Source organism: Halichondria panicea, chromosome 10 (assembly GCF_963675165.1).
Source record: "Halichondria panicea chromosome 10, odHalPani1.1, whole genome shotgun sequence".
NCBI classification, from domain to species: Eukaryota; Metazoa; Porifera; class Demospongiae; order Suberitida; family Halichondriidae; genus Halichondria; species Halichondria panicea.
In genome coordinates, this window is record NC_087386.1 from 6,051,558 (window position 1) to 6,075,360 (window position 23,803).

At 45.4% G+C, this 23,803-nt stretch overlaps 4 protein-coding genes and 1 long non-coding RNA gene across 6 annotated transcripts; 4 read left to right on the top strand and 1 right to left on the bottom strand.

The window, feature by feature from the left end:
• The first annotated feature begins 15 nt into the window (after positions 1-15).
• LOC135342602 (guanine nucleotide exchange factor VAV2-like) lies at positions 16-10,926 on the top strand. 2 transcript variants are annotated; one of them, XM_064539378.1, is made up of 21 exons: positions 16-384; positions 657-773; positions 945-1,003; positions 1,747-1,845; positions 2,413-2,527; positions 2,673-2,843; positions 3,430-3,579; positions 4,326-4,463; positions 4,891-4,974; positions 5,778-5,950; positions 6,278-6,544; positions 6,823-6,956; positions 7,346-7,414; positions 7,476-7,577; positions 7,942-8,072; positions 8,449-8,508; positions 8,754-8,956; positions 9,239-9,332; positions 9,447-9,701; positions 10,254-10,328; positions 10,697-10,926. In XM_064539378.1, the coding sequence occupies exons 1-21, from the start codon at positions 169-171 to the stop codon at positions 10,739-10,741; spliced, it is 2,757 nt and encodes a 918-aa protein (XP_064395448.1). In that variant the 5' UTR covers positions 16-168; the 3' UTR covers positions 10,742-10,926. The 2 variants fall into 2 exon arrangements, with proteins under 2 accessions (XP_064395448.1, XP_064395447.1); XM_064539377.1 differs by having other exon boundaries at positions 17-384; positions 7,476-7,589.
• Positions 10,927-11,108: 182 nt separating this feature from the next.
• On the top strand, positions 11,109-12,087 carry LOC135342798 (NHP2-like protein 1). The gene is made up of 4 exons (XM_064539662.1): positions 11,109-11,243; positions 11,301-11,430; positions 11,557-11,660; positions 11,867-12,087. The coding sequence occupies exons 1-4, from the start codon at positions 11,241-11,243 to the stop codon at positions 12,023-12,025; spliced, it is 396 nt and encodes a 131-aa protein (XP_064395732.1). The 5' UTR covers positions 11,109-11,240; the 3' UTR covers positions 12,026-12,087.
• A 122-nt stretch (positions 12,088-12,209) lies between these two features.
• On the top strand, positions 12,210-15,125 carry LOC135342722 (transmembrane protein 115-like). The gene is made up of 9 exons (XM_064539554.1): positions 12,210-12,373; positions 12,444-12,568; positions 12,828-12,897; positions 12,993-13,067; positions 13,119-13,210; positions 13,377-13,494; positions 13,588-13,787; positions 14,210-14,362; positions 14,778-15,125. Exons 1-9 carry the CDS (start codon positions 12,344-12,346, stop codon positions 15,025-15,027), a joined length of 1,113 nt encoding a protein of 370 aa, XP_064395624.1. The 5' UTR covers positions 12,210-12,343; the 3' UTR covers positions 15,028-15,125.
• LOC135342844 (uncharacterized) lies at positions 12,219-13,380 on the bottom strand. Its single transcript, XR_010396969.1, has 2 exons — positions 12,810-13,380; positions 12,219-12,593 (listed from the first exon to the last, which is right to left on the bottom strand). It is a non-coding gene; the product is annotated as an uncharacterized LOC135342844 (long non-coding RNA).
• Positions 15,124-23,800, top strand: LOC135342573 (mucin-2-like). The gene is made up of 7 exons (XM_064539322.1): positions 15,124-16,093; positions 16,513-16,742; positions 17,013-17,941; positions 18,140-19,448; positions 19,739-21,390; positions 21,700-23,306; positions 23,579-23,800. Exons 1-7 carry the CDS (start codon positions 15,248-15,250, stop codon positions 23,702-23,704), a joined length of 6,699 nt encoding a protein of 2,232 aa, XP_064395392.1. The 5' UTR covers positions 15,124-15,247; the 3' UTR covers positions 23,705-23,800.
• The last annotated feature ends 3 nt before the right edge of the window (positions 23,801-23,803 follow it).

Here is a 23,803-nt window from a genome sequence, read left to right on the forward strand (position 1 = left end):
TTGAATCCAGTGGGGGCAGTCCCCAAACATCACGTGATCTAGTAGTAAGGAAATGGCTGATAGATACACAGTGTATAGTGTTAATACTGAGTAAATAAACTCGTCGGTGTATAGTTCTATGTCTACTTTAGCCGTCTATCAGACATCAGAGAGACAGGACCTAAAGCAATGTCGGTAGATTTGTCGCTGGAGTGGCAGCAGTCGAGGCAATGGCTCATCAACAGTGGAGTCATACCAGTGACACACAATGTGACAAAACCTGGTGTGGATTTGGTGGATTTTGTGCGTTCACTGAGAGATGGGGTGTTTCTGTGTAGCCTGCTCAACAAGCTGAGGCCTGACTGTGTGTCTAAAAACGAATTCAACCCAAAACCTCTCATGCAGGTATACACCCGTGCACTCACTCTCCCCATTCATTTTGGGTCTGGCCTGCGAGACTAGATACACACGCACTCAGCACAGAGGGAGTGTAACCGGATAAATCTTGATGGGGGGTGCTATGTGGGAGGTCACGCTTCTTACTTATATAGTTAGGTTGTGACAGTTAAATCGCCGATGCTTGAGCTGTAAATATGTGTATGCTCGCACGGAATGTTAGTATGTGTTACTATAGAAATGTGATCCTTGAAAAATCTGTTTTCTCTCCCTGTACATAGCATTCTTATCTGAAAAACATCTCGACATTTCTTCACATCTGTGAGACCAAGTTTCGGCTGAAGGAGAGCGATCTGTTTATAGAGTCGGATCTTTACGATGTGGACAATTTTCAAAAGGTGAGTGGGCGTGTTAGTCGAAATTAATGTTTTTCACTCTGTTAGTGGAGTTGGAGTTGCCTTACAGTCAAGTATTTAGTGCTAGTGCTAGGAGATGGATAATATTTCAACTATTTCCCAGTCTCTTTGTTATTGCTAGTTTGACTTGTTATTCACTGTTTTGTGTGGCAGGTGGTCCAGCTGCTCTCTAAGCTCTCGCACACGCCCGAGGCACTTCAGCTGGGATGGGTGTAAGTATGCATTTTGAGTATGCAGAATTATATACTTGCATTCAAATTGCGTTTACTTACCGTACATAGATCCAGGTGGTATTTGTTTGCAGCGTAGTGACCCTGTTTATGGCAGTAGTTATAAAGGGTGGCCTGCTAACACTAGGCTGTGTTATAGAGGGTGGCCTGCTAACACCAGGCTGTGTTATAGAGGGTGGCCTGCTAACACCAGGCTGTGTTATAGAGGGTGGCCTGCTAACACCAGGCTGTGTTATAGAGGGTGGCCTGCTAACACCAGGCTGTGTTATAGAGGGTGGCCTGCTAACACCAGGCTGTGTTATAGAGGGTGGCCTGCTAACACCAGGCTGTGTTATAGAGGGTGGCCTGCTAACACCAGGCTGTGCTATAGAGGGTGGCCTGCTAACACCAGGCTGTGCTATAGAGGGTGGCCTGCTAACACCAGGCTGTGTTATAGAGGGTGGCCTGCTAACACCAGGCTGTGCTATAGAGGGTGGCCTGCTAACACCAGGCTGTGCTATAGAGGGTGGCCTGCTAACACCAGGCTGTGTTATAGAGGGTGGCCTGCTAACACCAGGCTGTGTTATAGAGGGTGGCCTGCTAACACCAGGCTGCGTTATAGAGGGTGGCCTGCTAACACCAGGCTGCGTTATAGATGGTAGACTGCTTATAAGGTAACTAGTACAATTTTGGGTACATGATATTTTAGCTTACTATTCCACATCATGATGCTGTGATTATTGCAGACCCTTCCCTCGACAAGAGAAACCGAATACTTACTACAATGAAGTGGCTGCGAATAAAGATGAAGACGATATTTATGCCTCCCTCAAAGACATTGGAATGTGAGTTAGCACTACCGAGCTCTAGACCACGCCCACACACCCTCAGACATGAGGTTGTCCCTGCTAATTATTTTAAGCGTGATTGTTTTGCAATTCCACTGAGTATATAGACAACAAACATGCATGGTGTCTGTACAGCATGCATGGTGGTTGTACAGTCCATTTTAGGGTAGCAATGTGTGAAGATAGTCCACAATGTCTACTGTGTTGCTTGTTTAGCTACTGCCTGTAATGTCGGTAGGTGGGCTCTATAATGATCGAGGTATGCTTATAGATAGACTATAGATGAAATGATACAAGATACACTCATGGCCTGGGGACATGTATTATTAGATACACTCATGGCCTGGGGGCTCTTCATGTGTGCACACTGTGTGCTGGTATGGTCTCAGTCAATCAGAAGTACATTCTACAACTTATTGCTTTATGTGTATAAACGCTTCTTTTAACAATTTTGGTTTCTGTCTGTGTGCTGTATGTACATGTGCTAGTTGTGTGTGTGTGTGGGTGGGTGTGAGTGGGTGGGTGGGTGAGTGGGTGGGTGTTGACCTGTCTCTCTCTGTATAGGGAGCGGCTGTATGCCAATGTGGGGGAGTACCCTCCACCAGTTGAAGAAGAGGAGGACCCGTATAGTTACGGTGATGACACTATCTACGACTCCATCTGTTACTACCAGTCCCCGGTAAGACACACACACACTCAGCTAGTGGGTGATATACATGAACTACTTAGTCATTAAAGACATTCCTTGTAGTACATAGTTGTACTTTGTACCTCCCTCCCCCACATACACATCCTCACGCTCCCACCCACTACACCCCCCACAGCCTGTGAAGACAAGTGACGCAGACGAGAAGAAAGGCTACGTGATGAAGGAACTGTTTGAGACAGAAAGGAGCTTCCTCACCGTGTTGCATCTCATCAGTCAAGAATTCTTCAATGCACTCTGTGAACTTATCAATGCCGAGGACGTGCAACTCATCTTCTCAACTGCCAAGGTGATTTATAAATATGTGAGAGTGTCTATGGGGACCTTTACCTATAGATAGTGACCTTTACCTACATATATACCTGCGGTGACCTTTTACTTGGGTATTGGTGTTTTGTAGGTAAAGATTTGGTGTTCAGTGCTTGCACCATATAGAGTGTACAGTGTCAGCTGTGTTGTAGCTACTAGTGTACGCATGCACAGTACACGAGTCCCTTAGAGTGAAGCCTTTAAAGATCACTCTAGGACAGTGGGTCGTAATTAAGCGGTCTCCTGCTACCTGCCATAGACGGAAAACAATTATTGTATAAACCCTGCAACAGTTACAATGTACTGTATTACTAGAATATTTTGCTGATGAAAAACCTTTGCGAATGAGCCAAATCAGCAGAAAATTTGACCCTTTGCGATCTAACTATTGCGTTCTGGCAAGGATAGTGTGTATTTACTAGTAATAATTTAGGTTTTGCGGATTTTATTGTTGCGAATTGATCAACCCTCGCAAAATTCACAAATGTTTGATTCTCACAAAACATTCTAGTAATACGGTATATACCCCCCACACACCCACCCACACACACACGCGCCCTTATTAGGAGCTCTACCCAATCCACACTGCTCTCCTGGAGGGATTTGAGAAGAGTCTGGAGCCAGGAGGGGACATCTCCAAGTGCTTCCTTGATGCTCAGCAAGGGCTACTACAATATGGTATCTATGCAGCTAGACTACCCAAAGCTGTGGAGAGGGTGAGTGTAGTGTGTGTGGAGTGTGTGGGTGTGAGTGTACTTGTCTTGTGAGCCATTGCTTTGTAAGTGTCTCTATAACAATGAGGTTGTGGTTTTCAGGGTGGCTATGAAAGTGTGGCCTCTACTGTAGTTAACTCTATACATGTCAGCATCACATGTGCAACACTATCAGTACATTATAGTCAGCTTTTGTGTGATGTCCTTATAACAATGGAGATGTAGTTACTGCCATTCTGTTGTGTGTGTGGGAGGGTATACAATAATGATCTCTTACACATGTACAGTACATTGAGTTATTGCTTCTACATCTGTGTCTGTCATAACCCATCACCACTCAACCTTCACCTATCTACATGTCCCCCCCCCCCCCACCCTACCCTCCATTACCACTCAACCTTACCTACCTACATGTCCCCCCCCTACCCTCCAACCCTAACCTATCTACCTACCCCTACCCTCCATTACCACTCAACCTTACCTACCTACATGTCCCCCCCCTACCCTCCATAACCATTCAACCTTATCTACCTACCCTCCATCACCACTCAACCTTACCTACCTACATGCCCCCCCCCCCCCCCTACCCTCCATCACCACTCAACCTTCACCTATCTACATGCCCCCCCCCCCCCCACCTACCCTCCATAACCATTCAACCTTATCTACCTACATGTCCCCCCCCCCCCCCCCCCACCCTCCATCACCACTCAACCTTACCTACATATTATCCCCCCTCTCCTCTACAGGCAAAGCAGCTGGCTACTCGGCGTGAGACAGGACAAGTATTGCAAGCGTGTCAAGATCGCTCTAGACAACGGTTTCCCCTCAAAGACCTCCTAAATGTGCCAATTCAGCGGTTTCTCAAGTACCCACTGCTCATAAAGGTGCCAGGCTGCTACTATGTACATGTAGCTTTCCTGTAGTGTCTACACATCATGTGTTAAGTACTGCATTGAGTTAGCATCCTGTTTTCTGTGAAGCTTTAAAGAATGTTTTCAGAGAAGGGTATCTTTAGGGAGGTCAAAGTCAACAGTTAGTGTGAGCATTGTAGGGACTGTGTTTGTATGGTACTGCTAACATGTGTACTAACACCCAGGCCCACTAATATTGAAGTATTGTCCTTTAATTGGAGAGACCATCCCTACATTATTCTAATTATCCTCCTACACGAGTACATGTAGTAACTGCATTCAGTTGTACAGCTTTCTCATAGTTCAAGCGATTTCGATATTTCTTGCACCATTTGAAAGCTCTATGTAAAACACATCCAATGAAGCTCATGTTTATACGTGTATGTATCTGCTTATATAGGAGTTGCACAAATGTGCTGGACGGACCAGTCTACCCAATCAGAGTGAGATCTCCAGCTTAGAGCGTGTTCAGGAGTTACTGGAGGTGGGTGTGGTGTTGTCATAGTAACAGTGCCGCTATCGTATCCACTCACTCTAATAGTGTACACTGTGTGGTTAGTGGAGGGGGCGTATAGTGTACACTGTGCGGTGTGTGGGGCAATTAGTGTAGTTCCCTGTACATGGAATGTATACACTGTGACCAGCTAAGAAAACAAATACTAAAATTGTTTTGACACTGAGTACTAACACCGTGCAGTACCATTATATGCACGCATGCCTTGTATGTACATCAACCCAGGGTCACACACACAGCGTTTATAATACTTATGCGTATGGGTCATTTAGCGTACAGTACGTGTCAATGTGCTTACACATATACATGAATAAATGAGCCATACAGTCTCTTCTGCATAGGAATTATTTTGGCACAGAGTCACTACAATTATACCATTTTATTGCGGTTGTGTGCATGCATTTCAACCTAGGTCCATATACACAGCGTTATTATTGTCTACGTACGTCTCCCCTTCTGTTCTGCATGCACTGTACATATACAAGCTAGTAGACATATATAATCATGTGACAGGCCCCCCCCTAGGAAAACAATCATTATGGAGGAAGGACTAATTTGCAGTACATTACTTTACAAAACAGCCAATTTAGACTTATTTACAGGAAGTTTGATTGTCTTTCATAAGAAGTAACTTTACTTAAATGTATGCATGTATCTACTCCTCATTGGGACATACTGTTGTAGTGTTCCCTTTTGTAGCCTTTGGTTTATCCTTAATACTGCACTTATAATAATAATGTCACTGTGTGTTTGGTATTGTACTGTCCCCTCAGGACATAGCTCGTTACATCAATGCCACCAAGGGAGACTACGAGGGCATGCGTCAGATAGAGGAGGTGGAGCAGAGCTTAGAGCAATATCGGGGACCACACCTCACTACGTACGGCAACTATCATCTGGACGGGGAGCTACGAATTAAGAGTGCTGACGGGGGAAACGCTCGAACGTGAGTCTGTGTACATGTACCCATAGAATGTGACCTTTATGTTAGCAGTGACGTTTATGCAAAGTATTTATTGTACGTCACTCTAATTATACGAAACTTGGAATATTTTCTAGCATCATATAATTTTGTATATAGCCTCGCACTGGTGCTATAAGTACATGTATGTATAACGAGCACGTTAGTTATTACTAGCGCACATGTGTTAGGAGGAAATAAAGAAAGCATGAACGTGTTAGGGAGAGCCCTGTTTTTGTGTAGTACATATAATAATGCTTAGTCATCACTACACCTTTACTCTCTGCCACGCCCCCCCCCCACCCTCTGCAGTCCTCGCTGGGTGTTTCTGTTTGACAAAGTGATGCTCATTTGTCATAAGAAGAATAAACTACGACTTGGCTTTGAAGTACGTTACTCGGTCAAGCACGTCTTTCCAGTTAACTCCCTGAGGGTGGAGCCCATCACTAACCCCTCGGGGAAAGGGGGCAATTTTTCACAGGGGTTCAAACTCATTGTGAAAGGTCATGGCGATTTTCTGGCCTTTGCCAAGACGGAGGAGCTCAAGTCACAGTGGATAGACGCCATTAATCATGCACGGTGGGTGAGCTGTGCTATATCTTTGCTCGTGGTTTATAGTTTTAGAGAGGTCTGTAAGATTGGTTGTAGATGTGCAATCTTTTGTAAGCCTTTGTTCATCCTTGATTTTGTTCCTAGGTCTTTATGACTTGTATGTTCACCATGTACTTGTATGTTACGTACTAAAGCTGTTGTATGCAATTGTACATGTACTTAAATGCTATCTTTTTCAATCCTCATCATCTTTACCGTTGTGAGGTGTGTGTCAGTGTCATCTCTCTCCCCCCCCCCCCTTACAGTGAGATGAGCTCACCAAGAGATGGGAAGAAAGGTCATCATCAGTTTGAGTTGTTGACCTTTGAGAAGCCACGTTACTGTGATGGCTGTCAGAAACTACTCCACGGCTGCTACTTCCAGGGCTACTTCTGTAAAGGTCAATATAAGATACACTGTACATGGACATGTATACTGTATTACTAGAATATTTTGCTGGTGAAAAACCTTTGCGAATGAGCCAAATCAGCAGAAAATTTGACCCTTTGCGATCGCGTTCTGGCAAGGATCGTGTGTATTTACTAGTAATAATTTAGGTTTTGCGGATTTTTTTGTTGCGAATTGATCGACCATCGCAAAGTTCACAAATGTTTGATGCTCGCAAAACATTCTAGTAATACGGTATTATTGTAGCACTTGTATTTCCTTCCTACACACACTGTACCTTATAAGCTGTATGTATGCATTTTGCAAATAACTCTGTATTTAATACCCGCAAAATTGCTAATTTTCCTTAATTAATATCGTCTCTCTTATAATTCATTGCAGAATGTTCAAGAGCCTCTCACAGAGAATGTCTCTGCAACGTACTAAGCTGCTCTACCCCACTCCAGCCGGGTAAGCCCCTCTAATTAATGCGTACTACCCCTCCTAATTAATATATTCACCCCCCCCACAGGTCCACCCCCTGGTCATCGTCGCCTAGCACCGTCACGCTCGGGACCTAAACTGGAGCGCCCCACACGACCCACACCACGAGATAGAACATTGCACACTAATGGTGTGGAGAGCAGTGAGTCTGTATGCAGGGGCAGGGTAGGCAGAGTTCAAATCCAGTGAGGGGGGGGGGGAGCTTCTCCCCTCCTCCACTAGTCTGAACAGTATATATAGTAGTTCCATGGGCACTAGTCTGAACATTTTATAGAGAGGGTCTACTAAATGGCATTCTTTGCTTTCTGAAAAGCTAAAAAGTTTTTTTCCAGGGAAAGAACTTTTCAATTCGTCTTCCCATTCCCTAACTATTAATCTATTATTACCATTATAACCCTGGCATGGGCTAGGTTGACCACACCCACTTCCTGTTTAGTCGCTTAAACATCTTAGTGTTATTTTACTCTGTACTTCACTCATTGTTCTGTGTATAGAGCGAGGTCAGATCTATGTTGCCAAGCAACGGTACGATGCCATTGGTGGCCGTGCCAACCGAGTCTTGTCATTTGACCGTGCAGAGGAACTGGAGGTCCTCAATGCATCCACTGGAGGGGACTGGTGGGAGGTCAGAATATCTTGACAACTGTACTGTACCGTATAGTGGGTAATTTTCGAGGGACAACAAGTTATTTTCAACCGCGAAAATGCAATATACAAGCCTGCTAAAAAAACTACTAATCTATCCTCGAAAATATTATTATATGCGAAATTCACAAAAATAGCCAATTTATGGAAAAATCATACCCTCGAAACTTACCCGCTATACGGTATACCTGTACTGTGCTTGTATAGTTCACTGCACTGTAGCTACACTATTGGATTTGTGAAATTTTGAAATAATAGGAATTTTATCTCCCCTACCAAACATTTGTACTGTATTTGACTGTATATTTCTTTGTGTGTGTGTGTGTTTGACTGTGTATGTCTTTGTGTGTGTGTAGGCCATCTCCCTCAAGACTGGCAACAGAGGAGAGGTCCCGGCCAGCTACCTCCTGCCCAAGGTACTGGGTTGTCATACTATGCCCTGTGTGTGCCTGCCTACACTGTTGGGCTAATACCTCATTAGTCAGAACTTACTAGTGAAAGCATAAACTTGCAGGAAATTTTGCATTGCCATCTGTGTGCATCTTCATCAATGTTCATGCCGCCTGAGTGCTACTGTTTCTGTACCGTATTTTCATTAGAGAGCTAGAAATGTTATCAAAACTCATATATCATGACTCCCCCCCCCCCCCTCCCTTTGTAGGGGATGGTTGATGCTGATGGCCTCGAGCTAGGAGCCTCCGCAGTGAGCATGTCACGCGAGAGTGAGTCCATGACCCATTACCCGTGGTACATCGGGAAGAAGTCTCGGATAGAGGCGGAGCAAGCGCTCCACAAAATGAAGGATGGTGTGTTTGTGATACGAGAGAGTGATGTGAGGGACAGAGAGTATGCCATTGCACTCAAGTGAGCAGATGTGTACATACATGTACATGTAGCTCATAGTTGTGCTTAGCTTTGTACTTTGTACTTTGCGTTGTAACTTTAGTTTCGGTGATCCGATTTCAAATATTTTATTATTTTATGAAAGCTTAGAAGGAGACCTTTCAGATTACATGTTCAACCCTTACATTCTGAAACAAACTTACATTTCTCATTTTCAGGAAAATACCATAATTATTTATATTGCTGTCTACGTGTATAATACATGATCATTGCACAACATGAGACTTGCTGCTACCTCTCTAGGTGGAACAGAATGCCCAAGCACATTAAAATCCTCAAGCATCCATTGTCAAGAAAGTACTTTGTCGCTGATGTCTGTGAATTTGGATCAGTTGCAGTAAGCATAATTATAACTGGATCTACTTCATTAGTTTATAAGTCCTTACCTCTGTGTTGCATAAATGACAACTCTGGAAGGCTTAAAATGACTCAAAATTTGTCTTTTTTGCAGGACCTAGTTAAATTCTACAGTACCAACTCACTTGGCGCCAGTTTCCCGGGAGTGGACACGTCACTAAAGTACCCCTACAAAGATGCGGTCCCGGACGCAAGACGAGCTCGTTCCATATCCAACCCACCCACCCCTCAACTCAACCCCCCGGTCAGTCCTGTAGGCGTACTACCCCCCATCAGTGCGGCGGTGGATCGTTTTGCTGACGTTCTCTTCAACTTTGTAGCCGAGTACCCAGATGAACTAAGTGTAGATGTGAGTGTGTTGGTGTTACGTTGTAAATAAATTACCGTATTTATAATAGCAGGTTATTTTTAAGGCACTACATTTTCACGGATTGCCCAAACAAACATTTTCGAGGATAGCGGTTCAAATGACCACACTCCTACAGTAATACTCATTTTCTAGACACTAAATTTTTGTGTTTCTGAGTCAATCCTCGAAAACCTCCAAAATAACCAGCTATACGGTAATAAGTGCTGTGTGCAATGTATGTGCAGTGGTGGAAACACTCTCAAATTATTAGAGCCCTAGTTGAAAGTATAATTATGTATAACCTGTATGGATTGCGATTGTTACAGCCTCCCTGTGGCATAAGTACATGTAGTAATAGCTTGCTGCGTGTACACTGTCTCTAAAACTGCCCCCTCCCCTTGTTAATGCTGTCTCTGTAGCTGCTCTCTATTGCATACACATTGTACATCATATATACACTGTCTTTACAACTGTCCTCCCCCTCCCTCCCCCTCCCCCTCTCTCTCTCTCTCTCCCCGTTTGTTGATCTCTACCTATTGCTACCCGCTGTAGATACATGATCGAGTCAAGATCTTGGAGAAGGACACCAACCTAATGGGCTGGTGGCTAGGGGAGTGCAATGGAAGAGTGAGTATATAGACAGCAACCTAATGGGCTGGTGGAGCTGTACGAAAATAAATTTAAATGGGTCGTTTGTACGAAAATTTGCAACTTACAGCGAAAATTTCCTGCTCTACGGTAATAGGTTATAGCCCTATACCTACATGTATAGCAGTGGCGTAGGAAGCAATTTCTCAGTGGAATGGGATGGCTCTAGTTTTTTTGAATGGACAAAAAATACGGCTATCTGTCCATAGTACATTGATAAGTCATCTCTACTTATAGCCTAGAAAGACGAGCTACGCTTCCTACGCCACTGTATATTGATGGTTTTGCTGTATTACTTATTCAATCACTGTGTGCCCCCCTCCCCACACTTCTACCCACGTCTATAGACTGGACTGTTCCCATCAAATTATGTACGTGAAATCGGCAGCTGAACAAAATCATTAGTGTGTCAGCAGTTTGCAATCAGTGCTCGTTGGATGTTAGCGTTTATTTTCACTGTTTGTCTGTGTAGTGCATTCGTTGTGCTAGAAATATTATATGTGCTTGCTATGTGTATACATTACTACGACTGTGAGATGTTTTGTTATGATAATTATTATGATATTGATTTTGTCAAGTACGGAAATAACTAAATATGCATGCAACATCTGTGCCAAGGAGCACGTGTAGGAGTTACCCATTCCTTAAATGAGCAAGAATGAACCTGTTAGTAGGAAAACATAATTATGGCAGCAATTTTTATTGCTTTAGCCATGATCAACCTTAGGTGAACCTGATTAAAGGCCGAGGGTATAGTCGGGGTACGCAGTATGCATCACGTGAGCAAATAAGGACACTCCCCTAAACACGTGTTGACACAAAAGTTAGAAGAACTACAGCTAGCTCCTCAGTGAAGCCAAAGCAGAGAGGAAGTACATACCATATTGCAGCATGGTAGGTGGCGTATGGCGTCCACTATAGTCATACATACACTGACCTTCCATCTTTCAGGCAAGCTCAGAACCTAAAGCAGTGAACCCCAAAGCCTACCCTCTGGCTGACCCCCAGCTGACTGGTACCATCCTCAACCTCTTGCAACAAGCCACCAACTACAAGCAGATCAAGAAGGGAGCCAATGAAGGTAAGCATCAGATCGTGCAAAATTCTAGCCCCTTACAATCATTAATTATTAAAGAAGACCTACATAAACACTTTAATTACTGCTTTTATGTGAATAAAGTGTCAATAATTTGTCGCTACTGTGCAGCTACAAAGTCTCTCAACAGAGGTATCTCTGAGTTCATAGTGATGGCTGCTGACACTGAGCCACTGGAGATCGTGCTCCACCTTCCACTCCTCTGTGAGGACAAGGTAAGAGATAGCTAATGGCTGCACTGATTACATTGCTCATGCAGTAATAAGGTTTACAGCATCACTTGTAGTATTGTCCACTTAATTTCGTTTGACAGAGTAAGGTGGCTCAGAGAGTTCACCTAACCCCACTACCTATGATGATCTTAATCTATGAGCTTACAACTACACTATTATAAATGTCTGTGTTTTCTTTCCCTATACAGAATGTGCCTTATGTGTTTGTGACCTCTGGTGCTGCATTGGGGCGAGCGTGTGGACTAGAGAGGCCAGTGGTGGCCTGCGCTGTCACTACCAATGAAGGATCTCAACTTAAACCTCAAATTACCACTTTACAGCGAAATATTGAGAAACTTCTCATCTGATTGCTCTCTCTCATGAATCAATGCTGTGTTGCTGCTTGTATTGTTCTTTATTTGAACCTTGATTTAAATATTCAGTATGACTCTATATGAAAGGTCGTGTTGTCACAAACATAGTGTATTCAGTTGTAAGCCAGCCCCACCCCTCTTTCTTGGTTATATCTGCTGATTCATCAAAATTCCTGTCACATGAATGTCTTGTAAAAATGTCCACCATTACCATATGAAGTACTAACAATATAAAAAAATATAGCTGAAAGAGAAAGCTTACTACTGTTCTGTATTCATAGTATCTATGCTGTACTGTACTGTGTGATATAAATGCAGCACAAAACCCAGGCCTTCGCTATGGTATGTCACATCATGTACCTCCTCAGTGTATGCATACTTCAATATGAACAATGTGTTCTATTCTGTTCAGATGAGCCTACAACAAGTCAAGGCTATGTCACTGTGTGCTAAAGTGTTGTCTGGTGTCATCGTGTTGTTCTACTTGTTCAGTTTCTCTCCGTTCCTCCATAACAACCTCGCCATGACACCAGCTTTGTACGCTCACCACTTTAATACGTACCTATGAATCAACCATACGTAAAATCAGGGTTTGATGACATCATTAACTTAAACTTTATTTTGGTATTTGGATCTAACTCCATGTAAGTAGCCTGGTATACTATTGCACGCACCATATTCCTCCCCACTGTAAATACTAGATGAAACCCTGATAATACACCCACACACACACACACACACACACACACACATACATTGTCTATTGTGATGTACATACGTGTCCTCCTGTGTGCAGTGTGTCTCCACCAAGCATGAAGATCTGGACCCTGATAACAGCTCCCTTCTATGAAAACAGAATCATATTTGTGAGTACCTACAACACAGTGTGTGGGAGAGAGGGTCAACGCTTATATGTGCTCTAATATATAGGCTTCTAAAATTAATATTATTTTGTGTGCAGGTTGCTATGGACCTTGTTGCTGTGATTGGGTTTTCCACCATCCTAGAGCCACTGTGGGGCATCAAGGAGTTTATGGTTGGTTGCGTTATTTTCTTAAATACCTAATAATGATATCCCCATGTGCAGATATTCACAGGTGTGGTGGGTGTGGCCAGTCTGCTCTCTGGTGTTGTGTTCGCCATCTTCCTCTATTCTGTCACTTACTCGTACGATTACATGTGAGCAACATGTACATGCATGTAGACTACATGTGAGCAACATGTACATGCATGTGGTTGTCCAGGGTTTCATACAGAGCCCTGAGATTAACATTCACTGATACTACCAGCAGAAGACTTACTCTGCTGGGTGGGGGTTTTCTGAAACTCACACTCTTGTATGCAGGTTGGTTCCGTTCCATGGTCTGGTAGCTCTTGCCTGTGGGTACGTGGTGGCAGTCAAGCAGTTCCATCCAGACAGTGTGGCCTTCCCCCCTCCTGCTCCGCCCACCTTTAGGGTCAAGGTACACAAAGGATCGTCCAACTGTGATTGTCTCAAAATCTACATGTACATTTTATCATAATTATCAAAACCAACTCATACTGTTCCTACACAGCACCTCTCTCTACTCATCATCACCACGACGACGGTCCTGGCACTAGTGGGTGTGGTCTCGTACGCCTTCTTCTGGCTGTCCCTGAGTGGTACAGTATCAGGATGGATCTACCTTCGATTCTACCAGAAGAAGGAGCAGGGGAGCAGAGGGGATATGTCAGAGAGCTTCTCTTTCGCCACTTTCTTCCCCGAGCCAATACAGTGAGCATCAGCATGGTTTCGTAATAATTATTATCATTTTTGGATTGTTTGGATATTTCTATTACAAAATGCACACGTTTTGTGTATCTAAGAGACGTCTTAAACTTTCTATATTATATTACAGATATACCATAACTATAGCGCGAAATTTTCGTGGGCCTTAATTTCACTGTTTTCGTAGGTTAGCAATCCCCCACTAAATGCTTAGCTAACGGGGAAGACACAGCGTCATTTTATCAGATACAATGTAGCGTGGAATTTAACGAAATGCTTTTAGAGGCCATTCCACGAAATTTAAGAGTCTCGAACATTTCGCGCTATACGGTAGTAGCTAGAAGTTGTCATAACTATTAATGTTGCAATAAATACACCTACGATAGATACACGACTGTGCTATTAATAAAATGAGTGTTTTCTCACAGACCTCCACTGGCTACGTTGGGTGGCTTCCTATATCACGTCCTAGTCAAGATCAAGGTGTGCCCCAAGGCAGTGAGGACCTACGATGTGAGTGCCCCCTCCACCATCCGTCTCACTTTACCAGGGACTGACCCCCTCGACGCTCAGAGGAGAAAGTAGGTGGAGCTTGTGCGACCCTGTGTGTGTGTGTGTGTGTGTGTGTGTGTGTGTGTGTGTGTGTGTGTGTGAGAGTAGTGATTGACTGTAGTTTCCATTAAAGGTATGTACTCTGACAAATTGGTATATTCACATTTTTAAAAATTTTGTCCTGTAATGATCACGTTAGATTTCTTATGGTATATACATGCACTGCAATGTTCACACACACACACACACCACCACCATCCACACACACACCACCACCCCCCCCACACACACACACCACCACCCCCCGCACACACACACACACCACCACCACCACACACACACCACCACCCCCCACACACACACACACACCACCACCCCCCACACACACACCACCACCCCCCCCACACACACACACACACACACACACCGCACACACGCATACAGACAGAGAGCATTGAAGGCACTGGACGAGAGACTCAACAAGAACGATGAGCCATTGAGCTGGCCCTCTCTTGATGACGCTGGTACAAGCAGTCAAGAGGAGGAGATATCACAAGCTGTTGGTGCGGTGCAACTAGAAGCTGTGGTGGTGCAAAGTCACCCTCCTCCTAGTGTGCCTACAGAGACTATTACTGATCAAAGCAAAGCATCGTCTAGTGCTAGCTTGCAGACTGCAAAGACAGAGCTAGTTTAGTGTATAATTATCATTCTTCACATGCATCACACATCTACTTGTGTTAATTGTGTTATGTTATCATGGCAACTAGCTAATGAATAATGAATTTGCAAACATTTCTACACCCCCTAAGGCAGTCATCAACAACATGTGCTTGCCTACTGTTATAAAGTATGCTAGATCTACAAGCTAGCTGTAGTATATAAAATAGGTTGAGCTCTGACTAGACTGCCAAGCCATGTCTAACTCAAGCCTTGTGAACAGACTGCAAGGTAAACTGCACCAGGAATCTCACACAAGACAACTACAGGAAGACGTCAACTCCAAACTGCAGACAGAGCATGATCGACTACTCAAGAGGCTAGCTGAGGCTGAGAATCACATCGATCGACTTCGATTGGGAGCACATCTTGAGCTAAAGAGACATTTTGTTGTCACGCACGAGCACAACTATGGCGACGATGATCATGCCTCGAGGGCCAAACCTGTATTACTACCACACCACCCCCCAGTACATGATCTAAACACTGCTACCACTAGAACTGACATGTCTGTTGGAACCACATGGGAGGGGATAGTACATGATATCGAATTACCAGAAGACACTCTGACTGATTTAGACGAGAGATTACACCACCCATCACCTCAGCATTACACACTCGATGTTAACACTGACCATGAGTCCGAACCTATTGACCACACCCCATACGAGGACACCTCCTCCTTGAGCACGGACGGAGATATCTCTCAGATGTCAGCGACTACGATTGTGGATAGGGCAAGTGCTGAGAGTATACAATATGCACATTTACTCAAGATCAAGTCTCTACAGGGGAAAATTTCCGAGCTCAAATCAAAGCTTAACGAGAAGGGCTCCCCATTTAATGAAGGGGTTTCCCCATGTAACGAGGGGGGCGCCTCATTTAACGAGGTACTGACGGGACTACGAGATGTGCAGACGGAGCATACACAGTTGAGTGAGGATATTCACGAGTCACAGGCCACACTGGAGGCACTAAAGAACAAGTACAAGGGAAAAGCATCTCGGAGGATAGCAAGCAGTCAGCAAGCCATTGGAAAGGAGGTAGTTTACAATTGACATTTTAGTCCGTACAGCCTTGTCTTTTCCTACTGTAGCTATAATTGTGTTTGTATGTACAGCCTAAATACTGACCTGACTTTACTTTCCGTAAACTGTTTCAACAGCCGTTAACAATAATCCAATTTCAACAATTTTATGGTTTTCTGAAAGCTTAGAAAGAGACCTTTCAAATGAATGTGTTTAAATTTAGCATTTTTCGCCTTTGGACCATGGACTAATCCATGGTATTGGGTCGAAATTAGCTAATTATTTGATCTCTCAAAGATGAACATGTATGACATCATTTGAAACGTCTCTTTCTAAGCTTTCAGAAAATATGAAAATTAATCCACTGAATTCAAGTTATGGCAGCTGAAAGAGTGTCAGAGTCAGAATTGCTTTTGTTTTTTTCTTCACTGCAGTTGGCTACTCTTGCTGACCAACTTAGTGACTTTGTGCAGCTCCTACAGTTGACGGCGGAACCGTCTCAAACCTCCACTCCACCCATCTTCATGCCCTTACACCTCCACACTCCCACACGCCCACTCCTCCACACACCACACAAGACGAGGGACGAGACCACGCCTCTCCTCCCCCCTCCCGGATCATCTGCTACAGAGAGTGCCCTACATGCTCCAATAAATGGACAATGGCGAGTGAAGTATTATATAATATAGAATGGTCTCAGAATCAAAAAACTGAAGGAATTTGGACATAATAATCATACTGTTGCAAGTGCCAATAAACTGCTTTTGGTACTAATGAATTAATTGCCATGTCATAACTAAATACAAGTCATAGTACATGGCAGCTATAAAATTATTCTACACAGCCTTTGCTACTGGAAAAGTATTTGTACTGTGCTCACTTTTTAATAATGCTAGCTCTATTAAATTTTTATGACTCCCCTTTCTCCACACAGGTCTCCTCAACCAGTGGAGGATGACTCGGACAGTATCGTGTGTTCAGAGCTCTCTTACGACTCCTCCCCTTTCCTCTCTTCCAAGTATTTCTCTTCAACGCTGGATATAGAATCACATGATGCTACAGTTGACCCGCTAGAACTGTCACCTGATGGTGTATACCGTACTAGTGATGATGGCAAGTATCAGACACATACAGAGCAGTCAAGTGATGTGTACAATCCACCACCTCAGCGTCGTGATGGTGTATATCGTACTAGTGATGATGGCAAGTATCAGACACATACAGAGCAGTCAAGTGATGTGTATAATCCACCACCTCAGCGTCCTGATGGTGTATATCGTACTAGTGATGATGGCAAATATCAGACACATACAGAGCAGTCAAGTGATGTGTACAGTCCACCACCTCAGCGTCCTGATGGTGTATATCGTACTAGTGATGATGGCAAATATCAGACACATACAGAGCAGTCAAGTGATGTATACAGTCCACCACCTCAGCGTCATGATGGTGTATATCGTACTAGTGATGATGGCAAGTATCAGACACATACAGAGCAGTCAAGTGATGTGTACAGTCCACCACCTCAGCGTCCTGATGGTGTATACCGTACTAGTGATGATGGCAAGTATCAGACACATACAGAGCAGTCAAGTGATGTATACAGTCCACCACCTCAGCGACCTGATGGTGTATACCGTACTAGTGATGATGGCAAGTATCAGACACATACAGAGCAGTCAAGTGATGTGTACAGTCCACCACCTCAGCGTCCTGATGGTGTATATCGTACTAGTGATGATGGCAAGTATCAGACACATACAGAGCAGTCAAGTGATGTATACAGTCCACCACCTCAGCAACCTAGAGAAGATACGTTCCTCCTACAAGAGAGAGCTCCTTCAACAACTGAATTAAATGAAGGTTGTCTAACATACCACACACACTAGCTACTAGTACTCTGTATGTTAACAATTATTAGCTAGCAATTTGATGTAGGTAGTTAAGTATATAGAGGGTTCGTGTAAGTTATAACTTTTATCATGAATTGTATGATGCATAAAAACGTGGCTACCTAGAGAGCTAAGAAAATGTACTCATGAAGTTTTAATTTTTTTACAGGAACTGATCCAAGAGGCACATTCCTGCTGCCAGACGCCCCCTCATTCACGACTGTACCAAGAGGCCAGCTATCGGACACCTCCTCATTCGCAACTGGACCAAGCGACCAGCTGTCAGACGCCCCCTCATTCACAACTGGACCAAGAGGCCAGCTATCGGACGCCCCCTCATTCACAACTGGACCAAGAGGCCAGCTATCGGACGCCCCCTCATTCACAACTGGACCAAGAAGCCAGCTGTTGAACGCCCCCTCATTCACGGCTGTACCAAGGGACCAACTATCAGACGCCCCCTCATTTACAACTGGCCAGCGGCCATACTCCCCCTCATTCACAACTGTACCACCGAATGAGAGAATGATATCATCTGATAACAGTGAAACTGAACACTACGAACAATTTACTGCTGCACCAAAATCATCCCGCATCCCTAGAGCCAATCATATCTCTCAAAAAGCTCCAAGAAGAGAACCAGAACATTTGTACGAACAACCACACTCCCGGCAGTCCCCCTCCTACACACCCTCACACATAGGGCTCGTGTCCACCCACTCCATATCACAGTCTTCCTCAGCCCACGTCCGAGAGAGTGTCTCAAACCGCCCCCACCACACACTCACACCATCACAAGGCCATCACCATGAAGCCTACAAGTCCTCGCATCAACCTACGAGTGTGTCAAACTATCCACAGTCTGTCACAGCATCACAGTTATCTGCATCTGCTACTGGAGCACTTCCCCTCACACCCTCACACCCCCACACTAGCCGGCCCCTCACACCCTCACACTCTTCAGCGACCAGTGCCTACACACCCTCACACCTCCACACTAGCCGGCAGCCGCCCCTCACACCATCACACTCTTCAGCGACCACCTACACATCCTCACACCTCACACACTCGGCTCAGAACCACACTCCATCGTGTAATACCATCGGCACATCCTCCTCATCTTCAGTTATTAGCAGCCGAACCAAGCCGTCAGAAATGGACAGAGGTGTGGTCAAAACATCCGCCAGGGGAGAGGACAGAGGTGTGGTTAAGATGTCCGCCAGGGGAGAGGACGGAGGTGTGGTTAAGATGTCCGCCAGGGGAGAGGACAGAGGTATGGTCAAGATGTCCGCCAGGGGAGAGGACAGAGGTGTGGTCAAGATGTCCGCCAGGGGAGAGGACAGAGGTGTGGTCAAGATGTCCGCCAGGGGAGAGGACAGAGGTGTGGTCAAGATGTCCGCCAGGGGAGAGGACAGAGGTGTGGTCAAGATGTCTGCCGAGGAAGAGAAGGAGAAGCAAGACTACACCACACTCACTGTGTATGTCTACAATGTACCACAGTGATTATGTTTATAAGCTAGGTTTTAAAGCTATCACAATTATCGTACCCCTCGTGCGGCTAGGCCTTGAGGTGTAATAATATTATATTGTTCAATGTCTTCATATTGAATTCCTGTATACGTATACACACATGTATGGAACAGGTGCAGTCATTAGCTGTTATTGTGACTGACAGTCCTTGTGAAGTTTCATACTTTGTGATCTTACAGACTAAACAGTTGTTCAGTATAAAATAGTTATCAAGTTGTTATTTTTGTTTTTTCTGCAGCTCTGCCATTGATCAGTTGAGAGCTGAACTGGACCAACTTAAGGAGCAGATAATGAGGTCACAATCGTCAGTGGTCCTCACACACCCACACCGTCGTCACTCCGATCACAGCTCCACACCGCCCACACACTCGGCATACAGCAGCTATCCCAGTCACACCCCTCACAGCTACACTCACCATGCCTCACAAGAAGTACACCCTCACGAAACGACTCCGATATACGCCTCCTCGTCCCTCCCTTCACACACTTCCCTCGTAGCCTCACCCCCTCACAGCACGCCCCCTCACCACACCTCCCCCAGACGCTGTGTCCATACTGAGCAAATCACAACAGTTGAACTATCATCACCTGAGGGGCATTTATCGAGTATACCTCTTCTTTATACCCCCTCGAGGACTATTAGCGCCATGGCAACACCGCAGACCACACCCTCTCACGGTATGAGCGACGGAACACAACTAGACACAGTGAGCAACGCAGTGTATAACAATCAACCAACTTTCAGTAGACATTTGTCAACACACACCCGACATTTCAGAGCCGGTTCAACACCGCAATTTAGTGATAATTCAACTCCTTTGAGAACTGGTGATTTATTTGGCTCCAATACAAGACTCAGTACACCGGCATCAGTGAGTAATATCGGTTATGAACAATCGTCTAGAAACTCGCAAACCGAACTCTCGAATCACGGAGCTTTGTATAGTAGTAACCAGAGCACTACACGTCGTATGACATCATCAACTAGACGTCCATCAAATGATCGCTATTCTGTAGAGGGAGAAAAAATGAAAAGAAGTTTAGAATCGTTTGAAAGAAGGCCAAGTGTTGAAAAATCAATATCGGATAGCAAATCTGGATCGTCGAGATTTTCAAGGAGCTCTAGTTTTGAACGACAAACTCGTGAATTTGATGATGATTGGTCATGTCCGCAGTGTAGTGGTAGAGGAACAAGTTCCACTGCTGTATCCCCCGGGGGAACACGTACTCAGACACGCACACACAAGTGTACTCAAGTGTATAGATCTCCAACACCCACGATGAATAATGGCCGCATCAACACTGGCAGGGAACAAGGCTTGGGCACGATGGATAATGGCCGCATCAGCACTGGCAGGGAACAAGGCTTAGGCACGATGAATAATGGCCGCATCAGAGAACAAGGCTTGGGCACGATGGATAATGGCCACATCAGCACTGGCAGGGAACAAGGCTTGGGCACGATGGATAATGGCCGCATTAGCACTGGCAGGGAACAAGGCTTGGGCACGATGGATAATGGCCGCATCAGCACTGGCAGAGAACAAGGCTTGGGCACGATGGATAATGGCCGCATCAGCACACATGGCAGAGAACAAGGCTTGGACACGATGGATAATGGCCGCATCAGAGAACAAGGCTTGGGCACGATGGATAATGATGGCTTGGGCACAATGGATAATGGTGGCTTCAGCACACATGGCAGAGAACAAGGCTTGGGCACAATGGATAATGGCTGCATCAGCACACATGGAGGCTTAGGCACAATGGATAATGGCCGCATCAACACTGGCAGAGAACAAGGCTTGGGTATTGGATCCATGAGGGACAGAGCCACTCTGAGGAGCACAGCTGACCATCGTAACCAACCCTCTACAAAGACACAGTCAGGTGTGTGTGTACTGTACACGTACGTCTTGCTGTGTATATGTGGTATCTACCCCCTCTCATTGATGGGACTAAGTAGTTTTCTACACAATACATGTGTACATACTATACTTTCTAATGGTGTTTTGGTGCTTCCTCCAATCCTATGTAAAAAACATTTCTTATAATTTGTAGTTAGTCTAGTTACTCCCTCCAATGTAAGTATATGCCATTAGCCTATAAGGGCTGGTTGTGCGCACGCACACACACACACACACACACACACACACACACACACACACACGCACACGCACACGCACACACACACACCAGGTCAAGCTGACAAGAGAGACTACAGTGCCCAGGCAACCACTCCTGACAATGTCAGGGGGGAGGAGCCAAGCTTCGCTCAAGTGATTACCTCAACACCCACAAAAACCAACAGAACTGTCCAACAAACACCACATGCAGTACCCGCAAACCAAAAAGCACTCTTCCATTCCGAGGACTCAATCTCTCCCTCACCCCCAGCGGCTGGAGAGAGAGATCGCTCACGGGAAAAAAGGAGTGTAAAGTTATCAAGTCCAGCCTCTCCCTCAGGCTATGGGTCTACACAACCACATGCTACTTATCGTACCGTTGCAACCACCCGGCACTCTACTCCGGGTGCAGTACACAGAGTGGCAGTCACCTCACAAGATGGCCAACCTAACACCACGTCTCCCCAGCACACACATTATCGGAGCACAGGTCCAGCCTATCCCTCAGGCTATGGGTCTACACAACCTTATCGTACCGCTGCAACCACCCGGCACTCTACTCTGGGTACAGCAGATGGCCGACCTAACACCACCTTCCCCCAACATACACATTATCGGAGCACAAGTCCAGCCTATCCCTCAGGCTATGGGTCTACACAACCTTATCGTACCGCTGCAACCACCCGGCACTCTACTCTGGGTACAGCAGATGGCCGACCTAACACCACCTCCCCCCAACATACACATTATCGGAGCACAAGTCCAGCCTCTCCCTCAGGCTATGGGTCTACACAACCTTATCGTACCGCTGCAACCACCCAGCACTCTACTCTGGGTGCAGCAGATGGCCGACCTAACACCACCTCCCCCCAACATACACATTATCGGAGCACAAGTCCAGCCTCTCCCTCAGGCTATGGGTCTACACAACCTTATCGTACCGCTGCAACCACCCAGCACTCTACTCTGGGTGCAGCAGATGGCCGACCTAACACCACCTCCCCCCAACATACACATTATCAGAGCACAAGTCCAGCCTCTCCCTCAGGCTATGGGTATACACAACCTTATCGTATCGCTGTAACCACCCGGCACTCACCTCCAGGCACAGCACACAGAGTGACAGTCATCTCACAAGATGGCCGACCTACCTCCCCCCGGCACACACATTATCAAAGCCGCCCTACTGTAAGAGACACCCTCCATACAGAAAGAAGAGACTACGGCAGTAACGTATCCATGGCAGCAAGACACACACCACTCGAAGGCAACTATAAACACTTTACTACATCAGCCACATATGGCCCAACCCCAACCAATCTCATGTATGGACCCCCCACAGTCGTGACCCCCAGCAGACAAGAGAGGGGACCACCCACAGTCGTGACCCCCAGCAGACGAGATAGGGGACCCGCCACAGTCGTGACCCCCAGCAGACAAGAGAGGGGACCACCCACAGTCGTGACCCCCAGCAGACGAGATAGGAGACCCGCCACAGTCGTGACCCCCAGCAGGGTGGTATACGTATCGACACACTCTCCATCGGACGAGGAGCTGTATCTCTCCGAGCCAGTTGGTACAACACAGAGGATAAAGGTCAAAGGTGGGAGGAGGCTGGTTGTGAGACCTGTGCATTATGTTGTGAGGGGGAGTGGCTTTGACAGTGGACAGGAAGTGAAGGTCAGAGGTCCTTGTATTGCTAGTTTAAGTACATCCTACCCATCTCTACCGTGCATATTATTTTGGATGGTCTTTCCAATAGCTAGTGTGTTAGTTTTTTTATCAATCAATTTGACCACATCAAAAGCTTATACTCTAGCAATTTTTCCATAATCAGTTCAGATTCTCTAGCACTCAACCAATTAATGTGTTTGTTGTAGACTAACGCATATAATTATGTTAGTTGAATCCGTAGAATAAAAGTTACATTTTGTTACCTCCGCCCTTCCCAGATGATGGACGGCCATGGTGGTCAGCTGGATCTGAGCCAGGCTCTGCGTCTGGCCAAAACCCTCAAGAAAAGATCCCGCAAGATGCAAAGCTCTCTCAAGGAACTGGCCAAACACAAGAATATCTAGGGCTAGTTTGAATTAACTCTGTGTCTATGATTATAGCTAGCTTGCAATTGCAATATTGCTATTTTGACCGCCATTAATTTTGTTTGAATTGTTGAATCA

Coding starts and splice junctions, on each gene's coding strand:
- LOC135342722 (XM_064539554.1), top strand. CDS start 12,344: ATGCAGCACAAAACCCAGGCCTTCGCTATG. Junction 12,374..12,443: donor AAACCCAGGCCTTCGCTATG/GTATGTCACATC, acceptor TATTCTGTTCAG/ATGAGCCTACAACAAGTCAA. Junction 13,495..13,587: donor CGCCCACCTTTAGGGTCAAG/GTACACAAAGGA, acceptor GTTCCTACACAG/CACCTCTCTCTACTCATCAT.
- LOC135342602 (XM_064539377.1), top strand. CDS start 169: ATGTCGGTAGATTTGTCGCTGGAGTGGCAGCAGTCGAGGCAATGGCTC. Junction 2,844..3,429: donor TCATCTTCTCAACTGCCAAG/GTGATTTATAAA, acceptor CGCCCTTATTAG/GAGCTCTACCCAATCCACAC. Junction 4,975..5,777: donor GTGTTCAGGAGTTACTGGAG/GTGGGTGTGGTG, acceptor CTGTCCCCTCAG/GACATAGCTCGTTACATCAA.
- LOC135342798 (XM_064539662.1), top strand. Junction 11,431..11,556: donor CAAGAAGGGAGCCAATGAAG/GTAAGCATCAGA, acceptor GCTACTGTGCAG/CTACAAAGTCTCTCAACAGA. Junction 11,661..11,866: donor CACTCCTCTGTGAGGACAAG/GTAAGAGATAGC, acceptor TTCCCTATACAG/AATGTGCCTTATGTGTTTGT.
- LOC135342573 (XM_064539322.1), top strand. CDS start 15,248: ATGTCTAACTCAAGCCTTGTGAACAGACTGCAAGGTAAACTGCACCAG. Junction 16,094..16,512: donor AGCAAGCCATTGGAAAGGAG/GTAGTTTACAAT, acceptor TCTTCACTGCAG/TTGGCTACTCTTGCTGACCA. Junction 17,942..18,139: donor AACAACTGAATTAAATGAAG/GTTGTCTAACAT, acceptor ATTTTTTTACAG/GAACTGATCCAAGAGGCACA.